Here is a 23,206-nt window from a genome sequence, read left to right as displayed (position 1 = left end):
TCAAATGACATTGACAATATAATTTCCCTATCTTCAAAACTTGTCTCCCTAGGCTGAATTTTTTCTTAATTGGAATGTCTTTAAGGAACTCAACTGATAATAAAAAAAAGTGGACAGGCCTAACTTTAAGGCAATGAAATTGAATAAAGGTACAGGGCTATTCTGGGAGGGCCCAAGCCCCATTCTTATCTTTGACGTTATTTTCAAGTTGTGAATGTACACTATTAACTTCTACTTTTCCAAACTGTCAAGAAACAGTCTAGGAAACAGCCTGTTCAGAAAAAGGATGGAAGCAACTTTGCATAAATAAAAGTTTAAATCCAAACCGAAATTAAAGGTCATTTAGTCCAATCTGCCAACCAAAAATCTAAACATTGCTTCAAAACTTCTAGTGGCAGGGAACTCATAATCTCACATAGAAACGTGTCATATCACTCTCCTAAGGACAGCCTCTGGCTTTCTTTGATATACCAACCATCCAAATATTTGGAGACGACTATCATAACCTCTCTAATTCTCTTAACTGAGACAAACATCTCCAGTTAATTTCATAACCATGATGTACAAGCTGGTCATCATTTTTGTTAACCTCCTCTGAATAAAGTCAAATATGTCAGGGTCTTTTAAAACATCGCTACAAGAATGAAATCTTACAGCAACAAGAATTAGATGTCCAGATGAGATCTAACTAGCACAAAACACAATGGCATTATTACCTGCCTTCTTTAGGCTGCTAAAAGAATTAAATCTCCCTCCTTCTTACAGACCAAATCCTAGAACACTGGGGGCTACTAATCTTATCTCCTTCCTATCTGAGGGCAAGACTGGGCAGGAATAAAAGAGGGGGAGGGAAACATGAGTTGAAGGTCAAGAGAGAATAGACTGGCTTGCAAGCCCGTATCTAAAAGTACCTTAGCAATAGGAAAAATTGCAAAAGTCTGAAACCAAGCAAAGCCTTAAAGGTATTTTTCCAATCTTTCATTTTCTCTCTAGCAAAGAATCTAGTTTGCATATATTTCATATGTAGTTGCTTACGTTCACAGACAGCAAAACCAAACACTTGTCTTCATTGAAACAGTTTCCTTAGTGCCCAGGACTGGGTGTCCATCCAGGTGGATATAAATATTTTTGTGGTTTCTCATGGGATTTTCCACATGTCAATTAACATTTCTAGTCATAGAAGGGTCTCCTGAAAACTGTTTTTGAAACTTTACGGTTGTTTTTTTCAGCAATTAATTTTTGGTTAGAAATTCTAGGTTAGAAATTAACACTAATTTCAATCAATAAGCCACACTGAGCATTTTCCAAATCAACAACCTATCAGACCAAGTCTTACTGAAAACAATCACAATAATCAATGAAAAAGAGATTTATCTTGGAGGCAGAAAAAAAATGTAATAGAAAAAACAGTACAATTTAATCCTCAAAAGAAAAGCCTGAGGTAGTACTTAAAAATTATCACAAATTTTGTTGAGTTTTGTGTTGCTCTGTTTTTATAATGTTGGTATGCTTCAATTATATATGATCAAAACAGGTTACAGAATCATGCTCCTGGGATAATATTATTAATAACATTGAAAACTATATTATGGAAATAGTTCAAGAGGATGACTAAAGGCCCTATACAGTATAGATCCCAACCATCTTCCTGTCTGCCTCCTCATCATCTCTATAAACAGCAAATAATCTAGGCAACCACTAATGACAATTCTTCCAGAAGGCTCCCAAGTTTCTCATCTCTGTGCTTTTTATCATCCTGTATTTTGCTTAAAACACTCCCACAAAATCATTCTACTGGTGAAGTACACTTCTATTCCAGCCCATCTCAAAACCCATCTCACCCATCAAATCTAACCCCTAGGACTGGAAATAACCTTTCCCCCTCTTGATACCTACAGCACTTTGTTCTCTTCTTAGGATGATTATTGTCTGCATTGTGTCATGACTACTGATGTGTGTGTTTTATAGTATTTCCCAAATTTATCTCAAGGTCAAGCTCTTTATTTTGGGAGCATAGACAAAGGGGAGATTAGGCCCTGGGGTTCAGGAACAGCTTTCCAGAGACACTCAATAACATTCATTAAATGGAAGATTCTAGTGTTCTTTTCCGCTCTATGATTCTATCTTTATGCAAAGCACAAAGAGCTTATTGTTGATGTATCACATCTAAGAACCTAATATTAATATGTTGTCATAAATTTCCAACTTCATATTTATTATGCCTTTACAGGATTCCCATTTTGCAATCTTATAAAGAAAAAATCAATTCATAAGTTATTTGCTATAAGCATAAGGAAAGCTCTATTCCTGAAAGGCCAATACCTAATTATGCAAACATTACTTACATTACTCATAATTTTCAAATAATAAAACATAGTTCTCTTTTTTCCCATAACAAGTGAGGTGATTTGTCAAATTATACACTGAAGAAAAGAAAATTTTGAAAAATTAAAAGCTGACAGCTAAATTACCCCCAGTTTGCATATTCAAGCACAAGCAGAAAAAACCCTGACATAAAAATAATAGGCCACGATTTATCGGACATTTCAATAATGTTATTAATGACTGAAATGATGGAAGAATATTCAGGGACTCAGAAACTTGATTTCTACATGTAACTTTTGAATTGTCTATAAGGTTTAATTATTTTTATTTACTTATTTTATAACACTTAGGTAGCTCTTATTATTAAGTCAGGAACTAGTCTAAGAACCTTGCATATATAATTCACTTAATTTGAACAAAACCCCTTTGAAGTTGGTATTATTATTACCTGGATTTTACAGGTAAGGAATGAAGGTATCAAGAGGTTAAGCAACTTGGCTAAAGTAACAGAGATAGTAAATAGAATATATGTATAAATACAGCTGATTCACTTTGTTGTACAGTGGAAACTAGCACGACAGTGTAAAGCAATTATACTCCAATAAAGATCTGGAGGAAAAAAGAGAAAAGAAGGGTCAGAATTTGAATTCAGGGTGGCTGAGCTGTTGATCAAAACGTCATGATGTGATTCTTTAGGGAATGTGTTCCTACAGAATTCCAAGAGCATGCTCAGCATGACCACACTGGCATTAGAGGTGTTAATATTATTATTGTTGTTATATCTCCCGGTCCTCTCACTGTTTCAAAGCATCCATCACCATATGTGTAATAGGTACACTTTAATTTGGACACAAACACTGGACTGTGGGAAAAGCATGGGACAAAATTTCGGGTTTAACACCTGTTCTGCCCACCTTTGAGCAGGAATCTATGACCTTGGTACAGTCGTGTTTATCACAGAATCCCTCTCCCATTTAACACTGAGACTGGTATTGGCTCAACTGTTTACTTCAAGACTATTATTATAATAACATACACAGTAGCCTTTTAATGGATAGAGTACTCTAAAAACACTATTAAAGGGACAAGGTGAAAGAAAAAAATGTGCTGGGACTTCCCAGGTGGCACAGTGGTTGAGAATTCACCTGCCAATTCAGGGGACACGGGTTCGATCCCTGGGCAGGAAAGATCCCACATGCCATGAAGACAACTAAGCCCATGTGGGCCACAACTACTGAGCCCATGTGCTGCAACTACTGAGCCCATGTGCCACAACTACTGAAGCCCGGGCACCTAGAGTCCATAGTCGGCAACAAGAGAAGCCATCGCAATGAGAAGCCCGCACGCACCGCAGTGAAGAGTAGCCCCCACTCATCACAACTAGAGAAAGCCAGCACGCAGCAACAAAAGACCCAACACAGCCAAAAAAAAAATTAGAAAGGAAGGAAGGAAGGAAGAACGGATGGAGGGATGGGAGGATGAACGAAAAAACGAACAAAAGAGAAAATGTCCTTGGCATTACAGTGATTGGTAAATCGCAGTAAATGCCCTGCCTCAGTGTTCACTACATGCCGATAACCAGAATGTTTGGTTGTGAGGTGAGCCTTACTACAGAAATTTTGGGTCAGAAAACAAATCATCGTGGAGATAATACAGCTCAACCTCCATAGTTGAATAATAGAAGCTGACCTCAGAGCCCAGAGCACGTGCTGTGATGCACCCTGACTTATGCCATTCATGCCTTTCAATCAATGCCATTGATTGAAACAGACACAAACAATGAGTTGACACAAACAATGTGTCTTGTTGTTGAAAATATTTAGCAGCTATTGTGTCAATGAGCAGCAGTAATGGGTTCTGCACTCAACTGTTCTCTATGATTTGGATGAAGCACTTGGGGTCTAATTTCTCAATTAAAATTTTACTAGGTAAAAACACTGCAGGATTTATCAACATGCTGTGCAAAGAAGGTGCTAACTCTTACTTGACATTTTCTATATTTTCCAAGGATTAGTGCTTAAGAAAACACCCTTATCTGTGGTTTCCTCTTTTACAGAGGAACTGAAATTGTGTCTTCCCTACTTTATTTTCCGAGCTTTGATTAAAATAAAATAAAGATAATAGTAAGTATTGATTATTGTCCATTTTAAATCATAGTTTGGTGAATTTTATACTTTCAGGGAGAAAAATTAAATATATTCTGAAAAGGATTCTGCCCAAATTCTCTCATTATGTGACTCATTTAAAAATTACGTGTTGCCACTGTACTTTAAGTAATATGGATTACAGAATTTGTCTTCACATAAATACTTTGATATATGTTGAACAATAAATTGTCCTAGAGTACACAGTTACCTTGAGGTGTCACCCAGTTCTCCTATGGCTTCAGGGACTGTGGTCAAATAAGACTTCACACACAATGACCTCTACATGAAACTCCTTGAGAAAAGATTCATGCCTTCTATTTCACTGTGGTAACCCTTATGCTTTACTCTAGTGATTCCTGGCAACAAACAGGATGATTCTAGCACACAGTAGGTGCCAATAAGGTTTGTTGATCAATGTAACTTATTAATATTAAATACTACAGGGGGCTCTAATAGTTTTAAGAAATAAGTACCAACTTATCAAAATACAAATTTCAATGAATTCTTAATGCTTCATCTCTGTCTCTTCATTCTTTCTTGTGAAACTAATGGTGAGTGGGAAGATGAGAGCAAACGTTCTGTAGTTTACCCAATAGCCTTTCACTTTCCATTAGAGTCATATTAATCTTTCCCCCACTTCCTACCTTTATCTAACCTTCTTAGGCTTTCCTTATCCAGTCATTTAAAGTCTGTTCCATACTCTAGATGCTTAGAGCCATTTTTAAGGGTTATTTGATAAAATGCCTGCTCCCTCTCTCATCAGTCTTACTTTTAAAGAAGAGCCTTTCCTCACAGTTTTTACCAATCAAACTGAACTTTCTATATGCTTATTCACAATTTGTCCTTTTTAAGTGATTTATGGTCTTATATAATAACTATTTAACTAAAAATAAAAGAGGATATAGGCTTCATATGGTATTTAAAAATATATTTGATAGGACAGCAATCTTCTTTTGCTCTCCAAGTGTATTTTCTCCTCCTTTTACACAAATCGAATAACTCCAAATCTGCATTACTATAATTAAGTAGATCTAAGCCCATTAAGCTTTCTTTTCATTAAGAAAAAACATGATAAACTGTTTACCTTTCCTATACAATACTTATGATTGTAAAGATTCTCAAATAACTCTTATCCCAACCATTTACTTTTAAAAATTTAGTCTAAGGAGACAATGGTGAAGGTACCAAAAATTTAGTTAGATGAGTATTTACCTAATGAGTATTTACCCAAAAATTTAGTTAGATGAGTATTTACATACATGTTTATAATAGAGGAAATTTGCATGTAACTCATATAGGGACTGGCTAACTAAAGTAGATGATGGAATGTTAGCCTGATATTTTAAATCATGCCAGGGAAGAATTTTTAATGAAATGGAGAGAGAGTAATTCCATATTCTAAGTGAAAAAGAGTGATCAAAGAATATGCTATGTATAGTACATTTTATGCACAAGTATGTATACACATAAATACATGTAGACAATTCTGTATAAAGGTGTCAATTCAAATTGCTATCACTCTTTATATGGCTGTATATGGTGACAGATACAGACATAGACAGATCTTTAAATATAGGTAAATGATAGAAAAAATAATGAAAGTATATATAACCTAAGATTATGATATTTCTATTTACTTCTTTTATTTTATGTTTCCTAAATTTTCTTCTTTATTACTTTTGTGATGAAGAAAATCAATACATTCTATGTAAAATATAAATTCTTAAATATAGCTGGCTATACTAAGATAAAAGCAATATACATACTGTTCACTTTTCTTCCTGCTAATGGTATTTAGCAACTCAATCTAAAGATAATTATGTTTTCCTTTTCTTGCTTCCATTGTAATCACAGGAAGAACATTTTGTTCATTCTCCAACAACATATCAATTTCCTTGAAATGATAAAATTTTAACACCTTGTCACAATTGGTTAAAAACAATGATGACTTACTCTGTTTGGGATACCATTGGTTGATGGGTACTTAATTCAATTGAAAGGAAACAAGCAATAGCTATAATTGTGGACATCAAGCAATAGATTCATGGTAAAAAATCAATGAAGAAAGATAAAACCCAGTAACAGTATAGAAGGTTTTAAAGATTGCTGGGCATCATGTTTTAACTATTTTATAAGTCATTTGCAAGTCTCCTGTAGACCTCTTTTCCATTAAATTGAAGGAGAAACTTTTTCCAGAGATTAATGCTAAATATGCCATTTAGCCTATCTCTTTAAAATAGTAACTTTCATAAATGTGCAGAATTGTACATTTTGGTAGTGCCACAACAGACTTCATGTCACTCCATTTGGAATCTGAATAAAAGGAAAAATTAATGTCACTTTGCATTTTCACTTTTCTAATTTCTTCAATTGTATTTTCCTAAGATAAACAGAAAATAAAGCTTTTCCTTTTAAAAGAGTTTTTACTTTTTCCTCCCTCATAAAAAATAGAAGATTTTTTTTGATAAAAATCAGTGTTACTAAAATTTTTGTATTCATAGCTAGTAATATAAAAATAAATATCCACAAACATATCTATACATTTACCAAATTTTTGCATTGCCAATAAAAACCATTAAAAAATCAAATAAAAAGAAAAACAACTAACATTCTATGGTAAATTATAAAACTGGCTACAAATTCGTCATCTTCTTGCATCCTCACCTTTGCAACACAAAGTGGCAAATCCTCCCATCAAAACTGTGGTTAGCTAATGTGATACAGACTGAGGTTTGATAAGTGCTTGTAATTGCGATTTGATCTTTCTCACTGCTCTTGGGACCTTTCCACCACCACTATGCAAGAAAGCTTTATCTATCAGAGACAAGCCATCCCAGCCAAGGCATCTTCTACTATCCAGTACCAGTCAACCAGAACACCACTTAAATGACCCACAGAATTGTGAGATAAATTATTGTTGTTTAAACCCACTAAATTTGTGATTTGTTAAGCAGAAAAAGGTTAATGATACATGTCTACTATCACTTCATTCACGAAGTATTTACTCCTAATTAATGGGAAGGGTATACTATCAGAAAAAAAAAAACACAAAAACAGTGGTTTAAATGGTATACATCAAAAAAGAATTAATTTGTTACCTTGTCTTTTCTTATAAATAAAAGCCTTACCACAAACAGGCACTCATCTTTTGACTGGGCAAGAGAGGATTTCTGTTCTTGATATTTTCTGAAGTTCTTTGATGTTATGTATATGTTGTTTTCTGAAGTTAGTATATAATTGTTAGGGCTTAGAATTGCAAGCTAACAATCTCTAACCATTATAATTAACAGTAAATTAGAACCATTTTAAAATTAATAAACTGGTTTATAAGCTATGTTATAGAAATTTATATAAATATAAAACAAAATTATTTTCTATAATATATGCAAAAGAAATGGCAAAACATTTCCCTTAAATTATTTATGTCATCTTAACTGTACAATTCTATTTGTTTGTATGAATACATATTTAATCATTTTTATTATCAAAAAAGTAAGTAAACATAACTGAAAATAAATCCCTTTGGCTCTCATTGACTGAGAAATTTCTAAGCTCTCATCCATGACTAGCAGCTTTTGAGAAACCATTTTAGTGTACGCAGAATAGCTCTCATTATGATAATTTCTAGAAATATGGATTCAATCATAAGCTATCCTTCCTTAGTCCAAGAAGTAATCTTAAGGAGAAAAATGCTGACAAATACTCATAATTTCATCTAATATATGAATAATTTAACTGAAATTTACCAAATCTCTCATTTGGTAACTGAAGTTAAGAAATCTAAAATTAGCCTCACTCGACCCAAGAGATCTACTTAAAGTTTGTTAATATTCTGATATTTCATGATCACTAACAAGAAGTCTTTTAGACAGAGTCAGTCTCTACTACACTGCTTGAAATTCTGACACTGATCATCTTCCAAAAGACAAACATGAATATGGCTATGCATGGGGCAAGACGTACAGTGGAAATTGGCGTGTTGTTATTTTTTAAAAATTTTTATGAGATACTTTGTGTTTCTGGGACAAATGCAACCAATTTCTCATAATGAAATGGAAGCAGAAGGACAGATTAGCAGTGATGAGATCTGAGGGACACAAATTTGAAAGAACCTGAATTCACGTTAGAAAACGAATGCCAATTACCAAGAGGAAATAAGTTTCCATGCAGTATGATAAGAGAGGAAAGGAGAACACAGAACAGGATAAAGCACTTTCATGTTTATTAATTTTTTCCAAACAAGAAAACCTGATCAGAAGCCAATGAAATGACAGAGAGGATAAAGAGGAAGAACTAGAAATGAAATGATATGCTCACTTTGTTACTCTGTACTGAACCACTCTCAGAAACACAGGTACTTTGAATTCTTTCTAAAAGTGATGATGGACTTGAAATTGCTACCAAATTCCAATATTTATGTCCTCTGTTTTCAGACTGATAGTTTTAATAGGTTAAATGTATGCTAAATATCATTGAAATATCTAAGTCATCTGATATAGTTTATTCTTAGTAAAACACAAGCTTATTTCTGAATCATATAGCCCTTATAGTTCCATCTTAAAGGAAAAACACCCTCAGCCCAAATTCCTCTGTAGTTACTGTCCTCACTCTCCCATCCATATGCAATGAAGGTATCTCAGCTCCTCTTACTGTTCAAACATCAACCTCTCAGTGTTTCCTAATAGTCTTATGCAAAGAAATTCCTCCTTTTATTCTACCTCACACTTGCCTTTACATTTTTTAACAGAGCTTACCATAATAAGTGTGGTGGTTTATTATCTAATTTCCCCTTTGACTGAAAGATTTGTGAAGGCAAATCCTCTTTTATAATGGTTATATCCTAACTGCCAGGAAGAGTGTCTGGCACATAGTATATGCTCAATAAATATTTGATGGACGGACAAACAAATAAATGAATAAATTGATGTTTGTTATAGTCATTTTTTAAAATTAAAGACTACTTTTTTTAGAGCATTTTAGATTCACAGCAAAATAGAGGAAAGTATAGAGATTTCCCATATAGTCTCTGACCCCACACAAGCATAGCCTCCCCCATTATTACCACTCCCCACAAAAATGGTACATTTGCTACAACTGATGAACTTACACTTACCCATCGCAATCTTCCAAAGTCTAGAGCTTGCATTAGGGCTCACTATTGGTGATGTACATTGCATGGGTTTGGACAAATGTATAGTAACGTGTATCCAACATTACATGATCATACAGAGTATTTTCACTGCCCTAAAATCTTCTTTGCTCTGCCTATTCATCCCTATCATCCTTCCCCAGCATCCACTGATTTTTCTGCCTTTCCCAGAGGTCATATAGTTGGATTTATACAGTATGCAGCCCTTTCAGACTGGCTCCTTTCACTTAGTCATATGAATTTAAGCTTCTTCCATGTCTGTTCATGATTTGATTGTTAATTTTTTAAAGACCTGAATAATATTCTATTGTTTGGATGTACCATAGTTTATCCATTCATCGACTGAAGGACATCTTGGTTGCTTCCAAGTTTTGGCAATTATGGATAAAAATGCTATAAGCATCTGAGTGCAAGTTTTTGTGTAGACATAAGTTTTCAACTTATTTTGGTAAATACCAAGGAGCATGATAGCTGGATCAGGTGGTAAGAGCATGTTTTGTTTTGTAAAAAACTGCCAAACTGTTTTCCAAAGTGACTGTACCATTTTGCATTCTCACCAGAGAATGAGAGTTTCTACTGCTCTACATGCTTCCCAGCATTTGGTGCTGTCAGTGTTCTAGATTTTGGTTATTCTGATAGGTGTGTAGTGGTATCTCATCGTTTTACTTTGCATTTCCCTGATGACACATGGTGTGGAACACCTTTTCGTATGCTTGTCTGCCGCCTGTATGTCTTCTTTGGTGAGGTGTTTGTTAAGGTTTTTGGCTCATTTTTTAAGTCAAGCTGCTTGTTTTCTTATTTGTTGAGTTTTAAGACTTCTTTGTGTATTTTGGAGAACAGTCTTTTACCAGCTATGTTTTTTCCAAATGTTTTCTCCCAGTTTGTGGCTTAACTTCTCATTCTCTTGACACTGTCTTTCACAGAGCAGAAGTTTGATTTTAACAAAGCCCAGCTTATCAATTATTTCCTTTATGAATTATGTCTTTGGTGTTGTATCAGAAAAGTTATCTTCATATGCAAAGTCTTCTAGACTTTTTCTCATGTTATTTCCTAGGGGTCTTATAGTTTTGTGCTTTACACTTAGATCTATGACCAATTTTTTTATTGAAGTATGGTTCATTTATAATGCTGTGTTAATTTCTGCTGTATAGCAAAGTGATTCAGATATATATATACACACACACATATATATATGATCCGTTTTGAATCAACTTTTTGTGAAGGGCTTCTATGTCTATATTCTTTTTTTTTTTTTTTTTTTTTTGCATGTGAATGTGCAGTTATTCCAGCACCATTTGTAGAAAAGACTCCCTTTGCTCCATTGTATTGCCTTTGTTCCTTTGTCAAAGATCCGCTGGCTATATTGACAGAAATCTATTTCTGGACTCTCCATTCTGCTCCATTGATCTATCTGTCTATTATGTCATTGATACCATACTGTCTTGAGTACTATAGCATTACAGTAAATCTTGAAGTCAGATATTATCGGTCCTCTGACTTTGCTCTTCTCCTTCAAAGTTCTGTTGGCTATTCTGTATCCCTTGCCTCTCCATATAATCCTTTGAATGAGTTTGTTGATATGTAAAAAATAACTTCTTGAGATGTTGATTGGGATTGCTTGATCTATAGATCAATTTGGGAAAAACTGACATATTGACAATATTGAGTCTTCCTATCCATGAACACGAATGCCTCTCCATTTATTTAGTTCTTCTTTGATTTCATTCATCAGAGTTTCGTAGTTTTTTTATACAGACATTGTACATATTTTGTTATACCTAAGTGTTTAATTTTTGTGGGTGCTAATGTAAATAGTACTGTGTTTTTAATTTCAAGTTCCACTTGTTCATTGCTGTCATAGAGGAAGATGATTTACTTTTATATATTAATCTTGTATCCTGCAACTCTGCTATAAATCCTCATTAGTTCCAAGAGGATTTTTTTTGTTGACTTCAGGATTTTCTACATAGATGATTATGTCATCTGCGAACAAAGACAATTTTATTTCTTTCTTCTCAATCTGTATGTTTTTATTTCCTTTACTTGTGTTACTGCATTAAATAGCACTTCCAGTACAATATTAAAACAGAGTGGTGAGAGGGCGCATCCTTGCTTTGTTTCTGGTCTTAGTGGGAAAGCTTTGAATTTTTCATCATTAAGTATGATGGTAGTTGTAGGCTTTTTATAAATATTCTTTACCAAGTTGAGCAAGTTCCCCTGTATTCCTAGCTACTTTTAAAAAAATTTCCTCTAAATCTTCCATGTGCCACAATCTAGCTCTTTCCTCACAACTCCAGCAAAATTGTTCTTGGCAAGGTCACCCATAAATCACATGTAATCAATGTAAATGTTTACCTTGGTCAACTTCTCCACAGTTGACATTGCTGATCACCCATTCCTGTCTACCCTTAACTTTGGAGGCACAGCCCTTTCCTGGTTTCTCTTCTATCTCCTTAATCATTCTTCCTCAGTCTTCTTTATAGATTTTACTTTCTCAATCAGTTATTGCTTAATTAGTGATGAACTTCCCATCAGTTTCCATTTCTTGGTCCTCTCTTCTTTTCACAAGTTATTCTGCTTCTGGACAGATTCATACACTTCCTGAGCTTAAATAACTATCTGTATAATTATGACTTCCAAATCTATGCCTAACTTCTTTATTAATGTCTAGCAGATTCCTCACATTCAGTATGTGAAATACTCAACTCCTTTTCTGCCTCCCAATCCAGTGTATCCTCAATTTTCACTATCTCTGTAAATGGCAGCAAGTTGCTCAGGCCAGAAATTTGAGATGTTTCTTCTTTACTCCTCCCTTTATGCAAACCCCTATTACTGAATAACCCCATAAGTCATGAACAATTATCTATTGTATCCTTTAAATACTTATTGACTCTCTCATCTCATCCTCTTTGTTACTACACTGACCCAGGCTACAATCATCAAATCTGACCTGGTCTCTGCAGTAGCCTACAAATTGTCCCCTGATTTACTCTGTTCTAATTTTTTTCCCCATATTGTAGTGACAGTGATCTTCCAGAAGTACAAATCCTCTCCATTATTCTTAGAACGAAGTTCAAATTCCTTAAAACATCATGCAACACTGCAGAATCTGTCACCAGCACCATCACCATCTCCAGACTCATTAATGGCCATCATTTCTCTCTCCTTTTAAGCTCTAGCCACAATGAATTTCTTTCAGTCCATGGAACTGTGACTTCTCTTATCTCCTGGTTTTTCTAAAAAGTATTTCCTCTGTCTGGAATACTTTTAGCTTTCTGCCTGGTAGATTAAAATTATTTTTTAGAATTATGTCAAAATATTTTTTTCAGGCAGGCATGCATTCTCTGACACCTGCTTAAAAGAGGACTCCTGCTTTATACTCTTTGGGTTCTCCATCTACTTCTCCTATCACAACACCCATCATATGTATCTACTTATTACTTTATCTGCTTTCCTAGCTAAACAGAAATTACTGTAAATTTGTTTACCAGTGCATCTCTACCATTAGGTAACTACTATTTAGTCAGTGCTTAATAAATATTTGTTTAAGAATAAATGAAAACTAAGGTTTCATTTTTTTTAAGTCAATCACTTACTCTGCCCTCTTTGGTTGCGTTAATATACTATGTAATTGAGTTATAAAATTTATATTTCTTATTAGTTTACTGAAATACTCTGATAGCATACAGAATAGAATTATACCATGGAACTTAGACAACTTAATTCCCAAGATTTCCATATACGAATACTAGAATAGTCACTAGTAACAGAAATTTTTCTATGAAATAAATGTGTCAACATTTGGCTCCAAACTGCATAGTGCCGTCCAAGAGTGTGAGCAAGTAATTGGGAAGTAATTTGGGGCTTAACCACATGGTTCTCTGTCTACAACTCCCCTGGAGAAGGTGGTAGTGTCCAGTGCAAATCTGTGCAAACACTGGTAAATCTGGCTGATGTCTTCAACTCAGAGGATGCTAACTAGGTCTTTTTCCTTTCCTGTGTTCATAGACAGGTTTTCCTATTGCCTTTTGTGGATATCAGAAGTGAGTTTTCATAACTCTTAGAGGCTGAGAACACTGAGATGTGTAGGTATGGCTGTATAAGGGGGATGTGTGTGGGGAGGGCAGACAAAGAGACAGCGAGTGACGGAGAGAGAAAAAATGGATACTGGAGTACACAGCCAGATCAAGAATTAAGTGCAAAGAAAAGCAAAGCTGTCTAGTGAATGAAGTTCATAAATCTGAGCAAGTTAATTCTCTAAACTTCCATAGGCAGTAGAGGAATGTAAGTGATGTGAGGATTAATTGCAAAGGGAGTAAAGTGTTTTGTGCTTAGGTGACACTAGATGTTTTGAGAGGGAAGAGTGAAAGTACAAAAATGGATGAGGTTCTCTTTGAAATAAGCAGCATCAAGAACATAAAATAAGGCTACTACAAAGTGATGAGGTTTGAGGTAAAATCAAGAAGGAATTTGTGTCTGTGAGAGTACCAAATGTCTGAAATTCCCCTCTCCAAATGTACCACAAAAGAGTATATTTTTGATTGTAAAATAAATGGAGTAATAATAATTTTTAAAGTTAGATCAAAATACAAGTTTTTCTAAGCCAATACAGACCAGATTATTTTCTTTCCATTAGAAATTAAAAATAAGGTGATTTAGAAATTCATATAATCATAAAATGTATGTGGTTCAAAAGGCTGGCAGAAACCTTAGACCTATCTCCATCTTTGAGAAAATTAATGTGAAAGTAAAAATACAGCAATGGTGACAGTTCAAATCTTTTGTCTTTTAAGATATCACATTAAAATACCTATAGCTTTTGAGGGGTTTTTTTTGTTGTTGTTGGTATAAAATTCTACTACTACGCTCTGCTCTTCGGTACTAGTGCTACCCAACAGCAGGGAAACAATAACAAAGTCCCAGAAATGTTCCAGAAAAGTGGTAGAGTTTTTCAATTAAAATGGCAGGACTGTCATTGATGATCTATTGTTCATATAGTTTGTACCAGTAATTAGTTTTCAAGACATGAAAAAAAATAAGGTAGCCTAGATATTAAAGGCATTGCTATTAAGTATTTTTATTCAATAAATACTTAGTATTCCCTGACTATATGCAAGAGTTAAGGAAGAGGTAAAAGAAATGTGAGGTGTTTTAATAACAAAGGATAGCAAACCTAAGTAAAACAATTCTATAAGCATTTGATTTCTCAAAGTCTAATTGAACTATGAGGAATATGGCAGTATGTTTAGTTTTTAAAGTGTTGCAGTCTATAGTATTATTTTTCTGATAAAATGATGATTGTTCTGTTAATGTTTAAAAACATGACCCGAAGTATTCAAGTATTTATTTCAAAATTCTATAAAGATACTGGTGTCCTAATTACTTAGACACATTTGCCTCTTCAATTCCAGATTTGGCTCTCACAATGTTGCACCAAAAACATCATATTCTACAAATCTAAGGCACTGCTGATTTGGGTTCAGTGGGCTTAAAATATAACGCTAAATTTTTATTTTATTCATATATTCCTGTTAGGAATATTTATGACTCTACTTTCTTCAGAGATATAGACTTTTGTGAAGATAGAATTCTCATGTTAAACTCTGAAACTCACTGTACATATTTGGACACTTGGTTAAAGTGGTTACAACAGTTTTATTTCTATGGCACTGAATCAAATCCCCAAAAATAGCAGCAAGTTAGTAAAAGCCTTAAAAGAGAATTATCTTTGAAATGAATCAAATGAACATAGTAGCTTTCAGCAATAATATAATTAACTTTTTCAAATATAATACATTCATAACAATGTAACATAAAAATACAAGCAAAACACATTTAAAAAGTAAAACACACTAAAATGCAATATATAGTGGCCAAAAAATGGCAAGTTAGTGGTTTTATTTAGTTATTCTTTCATTCATTCAACCAGTACTTACTGGGCTCCTACTACACATAAAAGAACTAGGTTAGGTGCATCAAATACAATGATGAGCAGCTCACACTGATCTCTTACTATAGACACAGTTACTTCTCTTCTTCAAAACTGTTTTTGAAAAGCTTTGGAAATCTCTGAGTTTTCCAAGGTTTACGCTGGCTGACTGAACTTTAATCCAATACATGTTTGGTTTCCCTATATTGAATATAGTCCACCTTTTTCTTCTTAGTATTGACATGAAAATAATAAATTTTTTTTTCAGACTTAACCACAGCATTACTTTTAATCAGAGAAAAAATCTCTATACAAATTTACATAGTGCTCAATTATTTAAAGTACCGCTATCTTAATGAGGAACTATTCGAAAATTATGGAGGTTACCCTCAATCCATAACTATACATGCCAATGAAGTATTTCACAGATGAAAAACATTTCGAAATGTGATCGTTGACTAATATTTGCCAAGTAGGTTTTTGAGACTTTAAAGAACAATGCACCTGGAATATTCTTTTCTTTCATCATATATTTATAGTCTTAGAAAAGTAATGATTAGAACAGCTGCAAAATACTGATGAATATTTTCAGTCACTCAAATAAGTTCTGTTTTAGAGTGACTATTTAACTTGAATAAATTGACTTGGGAATTACTTTCCAGGAATACGTCTAAAAATAAAATTTAGACATATATTAATATTAGAAAAATAAGAAATTTATTATATTCAAGTAGTACACATAGTGCCTTTAAAGTATAATGTTAATCACTAAAACATATTTTTTAATTATTTGAGAGCACTACAAATAAAATTAGAATTTAAATATAAGATAAAAATTTTAAAATCGAGAGGCTTACAGAGGAATAAACTAATTAGCAACACACAGCAATCTTATACAGAGCACCCATAATGCACTCACAGCTAGATCTATCAGTCACTCACGAAAACAAAGAGGATAACTATTGAAATGCTTAAATCTTGCACTTACCAACCTCCACAACACTAGAACAGTTGGGATCTGTGAAGCCATCTGGACACTCGCAAGAAAAGGAATCGTCAGACAATCCTGACAAACAGATACCTCCATTTTCACATGGATTGGGGTCACAAACATCACCTGAGGGATAAAGAAACAGATATTGACTGCTTTTGCCTTAGGCACTGAACTGTACTATTTCACACACCCCACTCCTCTTCTTTTGGTAAAATCACCACACTCTTTAGATTCACAGATAAGGTAGGCAAGATCCATCTGGAAGCATGTGCTTCTAAGAGATACAGTATGTAGCATGGTAAAAATTAAATTTTACAATTCAAACACTGCATACTGAATTGCATACTAAAAGCGATTAACTCGGGTTAGGGTTCTTTCATTACATGTAAATGAAATATTGTCTAATTTGTTAAAGAAGATTAACTGAAATATCTGTGGTTGACTGGTTCATTAATTACTCCAATAAATAACCTATCTATATCCACACGCTTTGCTCTGTAACTTTGCAACTTCTCTCAATAAAGGGGTGGGGTTTATTCCTTGATCCCTAGAGTCTGGGCTTGTCCGTATGAATTGCTTTGGCCAATAAGATTTTAGGAGACTTGAAGTCAGCTGAGATTTGAAAAAACACTTGAATATTTCTGCTTCCTCTCTAGGAACCCTGCCACAGCCCTGAGAATAAATTCAGGCTAGCTTGCTTGAGAGAGTTGAGACAAACATGGAAGGAAAAAGAAGTAAGTTGTGCCGTAACAAAAGCCTAAAATACATGGCCTTGGCTTTGATACTGTTGGCAGATAGAATCTGGAAAGGCACTGAAAGAATGGCTACAGGAGGCCAGAAAAATGGCTCTCCCTACTATATAGATAGAAGCAACTGGTAAAACTATCACCTGAGGGAACTTGGGTGATAGAAAATGTACCTAATAAACTTCTTTTGTATATGAGTAATGAGGTTTGTAGGCAGACTGCTAGTGTCACTTGACTCTTAACAGCTGTATCTGATGTTATTACAAGAACGAGATATGCTAAATAAAGAACTGATGAGTTTGAAAGTAAAGAAAAGGAATAGACAGGCACCAGGACTTGTGTTAGAAAATAAAACAATTTCTCAACTCCAGCCTCTCAAACCAGTGAAAGACCAAATCCAGAGTTTTGTCAGAAAGACATGGCCTCAACATAAATATCAAATGAAGGATATAGCTACAAGACCTTTGTGAAAACATTTCATATAATTCAGGTGTAGCCTGAAAGAATCTCTCAGATAAATAAAAAGGGATTCTAGAAATCTTAAGGGCATTATCCCTGAGCAGCCTGACAAATCCAAAGTAGCACTGATTAAGTCCAGAGTGAAAAAAACAGGCTTCAGAGAGTCACGGGTGTGGCTTTATTGCACAAAGAGGATGTGAATGGGATTCAGAAAAGCCCAGTTTCTAAGGTAGCTTTACAGGTGAAGGTGCCACCTCCTGGATTAAAAGGGAATGAGGCTTTTCAAAATTTAAAGCAGCGAGGTCCCAATTTCCCTACTACTTGGTATTTCTTAGGAACTTTATTCCCTTATAGGAGCTTTCCCGTGAATTATTTCATCTCTTTTCCAGACTGATTTTCACGTTAAAGTTTTAGAAAAATAAAATGCAGGTTAAGATATTTGTCAAATTTATAAAGCAAGTCATTAGGTATACTAACGTGAAAGATAAAAATACTACATTAGCACTGGAGCAGATATTAGAAAAGGGAGTCATGAAATAAGTGAATAAATGAATGAATATGTTTGGGGAATACCATAGAATTTAGCATGCTGGACCCTGGAGTATTTGATTGGCAATGGCTGAGAAAGTATAAATATGTCAGATCAGGGAAGATTAAAATGTGACATCATAATTTATAAGATGAGGCACCAATGAATGTTTTTTAACATGTATTTTAAAGTTTTGACATGGTCAGATCTATTTTAAGAAGACTATCCTTGCAGCATTCTATAGAGTGCCTTTGAAAGTAGAGATTGAAGACTGATAAAGATATTTCAATAAACTATCTGTCTATCTCTTTATATATTTAGCTAGGGAGCCATTCGATCATCCCTCCATTTGCCCATCCATGTGTCCATCCATCCATCTATTCCTTGAGTACCTATTTTATGATAGGCACTGAGGTAAGTGCTAAAATACAGAACTAAAGACAGTCCTTAGGATCCGTAAGTACAGAGCCCACTATGAGAGATTAAAAAATAAGAACAATTACAGCACATAGTAATAAGAGCTGTGATTAGTATACATGATCCAAATCATAGGATCACAGAAGACTTCTAGAAGGATGCAGTGCTGTTAGGTGATGCAGAAGAGGAAGGGGGTACAAGCTCAACATTCCAGGCAAAGAAAATAACATATACAAAGGAAAAAGATCATGGCTTATTCCAGGAACTTCAAGTAGGCCACTATAATTAAAGCATAGACGTGTATGATGAGTAGAGAGAAATGAGCTCAGAAGGGTAGTATGGTCACCTAGATAAAGGCCTTGTATGCTATACCAAAAATTCTGAAGTTTATCTGTAAGCACTGGAAAATCATAAAAGGACTTTACACATGGGAAAGTATATGATCACATTAGTGTTGAATGATGACTCAGGCAGCACTGTGTTGAATCAAATGGAGGAGTCAAGGCTGATGGCAAAAGGACTAAGCATTAATCTTTTGAAGTAGTCCCAGCCAAAAAATAATGAGTTTTCTTAACCCTCTTTAGAGGTAGCTATGAACAGGGAAAGCAATGGAGGCACCATTTAAACCTAATCCATTTAATGAATACTAGGTAATAAAACAGGAAATGGAAGTCCCCCCAAGTCACTACTCCCCCATTAGAAATAAGGCATTATTGTTGAAACTTTCTAGAAAGAGTCGATTACCAGTTTAAAAGTGTGATCCTGCCTCTCTGCCTTTCCTGTGAGCAAAGCAGCACAGCTTTATCCAGTAAGACTAACAACACTGCCATCTGCTAACTCTGTACATTGCATAAAGATGAATACTAGCCCCCAAACTTTTTCTGATAAGATGTCAGTCATATTTCTGTGTATTGTGAATACTACAAAAAGAGGAGTTCTACATTCCCCAGACCAGGATCTGTTGTTGCAGCAATGTCAACAGATCAAAGAACACTGTAGATGTTTATATTGATTTATTTACACTGACAGAAGCAATCTCTACAGTAGAAAGGCAAGGCACAAACGGTATCCTAGAGGTTCTCAAGAACACAGGCTATATTTATATATTTATCCAAAATCAAGACCTCTCATTCTGATTCCTCACTCCTAGAGACAGGTTCCTGCAAAATTTATTAACAGATGTGAGGTTACCCAAGGTCACATGAGGCCATAATGTCTGGTCCCTTTGGCTATCCTTTCATCACAGGGAGCTTTGGTGTCCTAAGAAATCTTTCTTGGTACTCATGCTGCCCTTTCTAGGTGATAATACTTCAATCAGTTTTCTACCAGGTGTGTGTGTCAGTCATAGGATGCTTCTGTGGTCAAAATGAGACAGGACGATCTGTTCACCTCTCATTATATCTCATAGATGCCAGCTGCTGTTCAGCTGGCCTGTTTTCTCTCTTGTCCTTGTACTGTTTGTTCTTTCTTTTTGCTTGCTACTTATTTCTAAGAAATTAACACTTGTGAAAACTCATATTTTATCCCCATTATTGATATTTACTCGGTGTCTTTTTGAAACATAGAAAAGAGGTAATAGGTTTGACCAAAATGTACCAGGTAGAATCAAGATGACATTGTGACCAAACTGATGTAAGGGATGAGGGAGAGCAAAAACTCTGGGTTGATTTCTAGAGCTCCTGCCTGTATGACTGCGAGGCCATCTTTCATAAGGAAATATAATGGGTTTAGTGTCAAAGGAATTATTGTGTTTGAGAAGTTGTGGAATATTCGAAATGAAAGTGTCCCATAAAGCTATTGAATAAACAGATATGGAATTGGAGAGCTTTTGCTAAAGCATGGATTGTTAAGTATGGATGTGAATACTATACTCCAGTGAGAATCATTAAAAGGAGGGCAGAGGAGGGGAGGGGAGCAGAAAGGAAAGGAGAAGAGAGGAGAGGTCCTTGGGCACACTAACAAATAAGTGAGGAAAAAGAAGGAAGATTCTTCAAGAGAGAAAAAGGAGGAAAGCAGTGATAGGTCCTTTCCACTACAGTATGAATACCCAGTTTATTCACTTATAGGGTCTATTATGGTGAGGTCTGCCTGAGATTAATTAAAAGCCCCCATATGTACCTGCGATAGATGGATAATGTCAGCAAAAAACAAAGTTTTGATGGGTACAACATAGCTCATGAAACGTAATCAGGGTTATTAGAGGCTGTGCTATGTATCTGTTTCCCCACACGTAATTATTAATAACACCCCTGTGTCAGCTGGGTTCTCCATGAGGACAAAGAGTACAGCAAGTTTACTGAGAAGTAATGCCTGAGAAAGATAAAATGAGGAGGAAGCAGAATAGGGCAAGAGAAACCTTCATCTTGTGATGCAGATCTGAACCTGTGAAAAGAAATAGGGTGAGCGGGGGTGGGGGGGGGGCACTGAAGGAGGACTGAGCAGGGGAGTGTCAGTCTATAATGCAGACTTGACAAAGTCTTAGCCGATCTACCAGGGAGCTGCAGATCAAAGATTACACGTTAGAGGAATCCCTCAAGGGCAGAAATGACCAGGCACTAGTGCTCCTCCTGTGCTCAATCACTGGCTGGAGGAGGCCCAGGGAGAGTGAGGCTCTAAGGCTCAAGTGGGATCATGAAAGTGCTAGAGAAGAAGGGCACTGGAAGCTAATTACATTCTTTGCAGCCAAACAGCTTGTTCTTGTGTGAAAGGATACTGGAGCAATGTGCCTCCACTGGTACCATAGTCCCTTTTCACTCTCAAAACTGTCCCGGTTTGGATAAGCTACACAGTTAACTTTTGTCAAAACCATCATATCTTAGCCTGCTTTTTTTCTCTTTACACCCACTATCTCAGTGGGTGGTACAGATGCTGGCCGATACCTTAAGTGGAAACAAACCCTCTCTGGCTAAAATTTCAAGTCTAATTAAAATTCACTGTAGGGACTTCTGATTCACTGTTATTTCAATTAATCTGAGAAAGCATCAGTTTAGGTAAGAATCCTGATTACAATGCAATAGACTTCTGGATTTCAAGTTCTGCTGTCTCTTTGTGGTCTCTTTGAACCACATTAGACACTGAGAATGGGATGTATTGGTAGAGTCTTTTAAAACTAAGATGGCAACCCCTTTGAGAAGGCAGGCTCAGGAAAGGAAAATAGGACAATACTCGCTTTCATGGTTCTTTATTTCACTGTCAGCAGGCTCCTAAAATATACCTCCACATATTGTAATCTGTGCGCAGTGCTATACCTTGATGCTTCTTGGCTGGCTGGCCTCACCTGCTTTAGATTAGGACAGATGTGTTTAATTGGAATCTAACTATGTTTTATGATTCCATCTGCAGTTTATGGCAGACTCAGGCAAATTAAGCTGATGCCGATTTGCCTTTTGGCAACAGAACGAAGCAATTATTTTTCCCAGGAGCAAGAAATCATTGCAGGCTAAATTTAACTTCCCATTTGCCTCCTCTTTCCCCCCACTCTCCAGGGTTCTGCTTGGACTGGGACCATCCTGTCTGTGTTCAGGGTCCGCTTCATTCTTCTCACTGACCCATCACCTGTTGCCAGTCACCTCCTGTTCAAGGTGATTCAGGGACTGTCTTATTTTACTTTATTATCAATTTGCCTGATCTTTTAGCCTAGATCGCAAAGTATGTATGAATCTATAAAATATCATATAGCACTGCAGAAGACAACACACACACACACAAACACACACAAAACTCCAAACGCTAAAATTTGTACCATTATAATTGTGGTTGTGTTTTTTATGTGAGCTCAGTATACAACCATGCAACTTGTAATACCAAGCAAAGGAGAAAATTCTATGGTGGCACTTCTCTGGGAATCAGGTGGATAGAATAGCTAATTTCTCTCATTGATATACAAACTCTTGGATGGTTTATGCATTCAGTTTTCTTTATATATTACTGCTTATCACCAGTTCACAGATCAGAGAGTTATAATCCAGTTATCATGTATTGATAGTCCAGGAACCATATTAGACACTGGGAATGCAGCTTAGATGAAGACATATACAGCTCCTGCATTTCTGGAATTTATGGTATAGTGGAGGGGATGTATGATGAAAAACTTACAAAAAAAATAAGCAAGATATTGTCTACTGTAATAAAAGCCATGTTAGGGGCAGGGGTGGTGGTGGGGGCATCAAGAAGAGAGGAGAACAAGGCTGAAATAGAAGGCTGTAATTAGAACTGGTTACTTAAGATAACCAGGCACCTCTGAAGAGATGCCACTTGAGCTGAAGGATGAATATCAGCCAATCATGTTAAAACCTAAGGAAGAGTCTTCTAGGCAGAGGGAACAGCAGGTGTGTGGCCCGAGTGATAGGTAAGCAAGTGATGAATTCAGCAATGTGAAGGAGGCCGAGTGTCTGGAAGACAGTAACTGTCACTAAATGTTTTTTGTCAGCAACACAGTTGTAGTAAGAACCAAGTTATAATTTAAAGCCCCACATCTGACTCTCTGTCCTCATGATAATCAAGGACATTTC

The 23,206-nt window shown here is 35.5% G+C and overlaps 1 protein-coding gene across 3 annotated transcripts in view; it reads right to left on the bottom strand.

Moving 5' to 3' along the window:
- EDIL3 (EGF like repeats and discoidin domains 3) overlaps positions 1-23,206 on the bottom strand; it is a 411,932-nt gene that overhangs the window by 276,466 nt on the left and 112,260 nt on the right. For all 3 annotated transcript variants that reach the window (XM_057739846.1, XM_057739855.1, XM_057739863.1), the window contains exon 2: positions 16,539-16,667. In XM_057739846.1, coding sequence (XP_057595829.1) covers positions 16,539-16,667 — 129 coding nt within the window. The remainder of the gene's footprint in view (positions 1-16,538; positions 16,668-23,206) is intronic.

This window comes from Hippopotamus amphibius, chromosome 1 (genome assembly GCF_030028045.1).
Source record: "Hippopotamus amphibius kiboko isolate mHipAmp2 chromosome 1, mHipAmp2.hap2, whole genome shotgun sequence".
Taxonomy (NCBI): domain Eukaryota; kingdom Metazoa; phylum Chordata; class Mammalia; order Artiodactyla; family Hippopotamidae; genus Hippopotamus; species Hippopotamus amphibius.
This window is presented reverse-complemented; position numbering and strand designations above follow the sequence as displayed.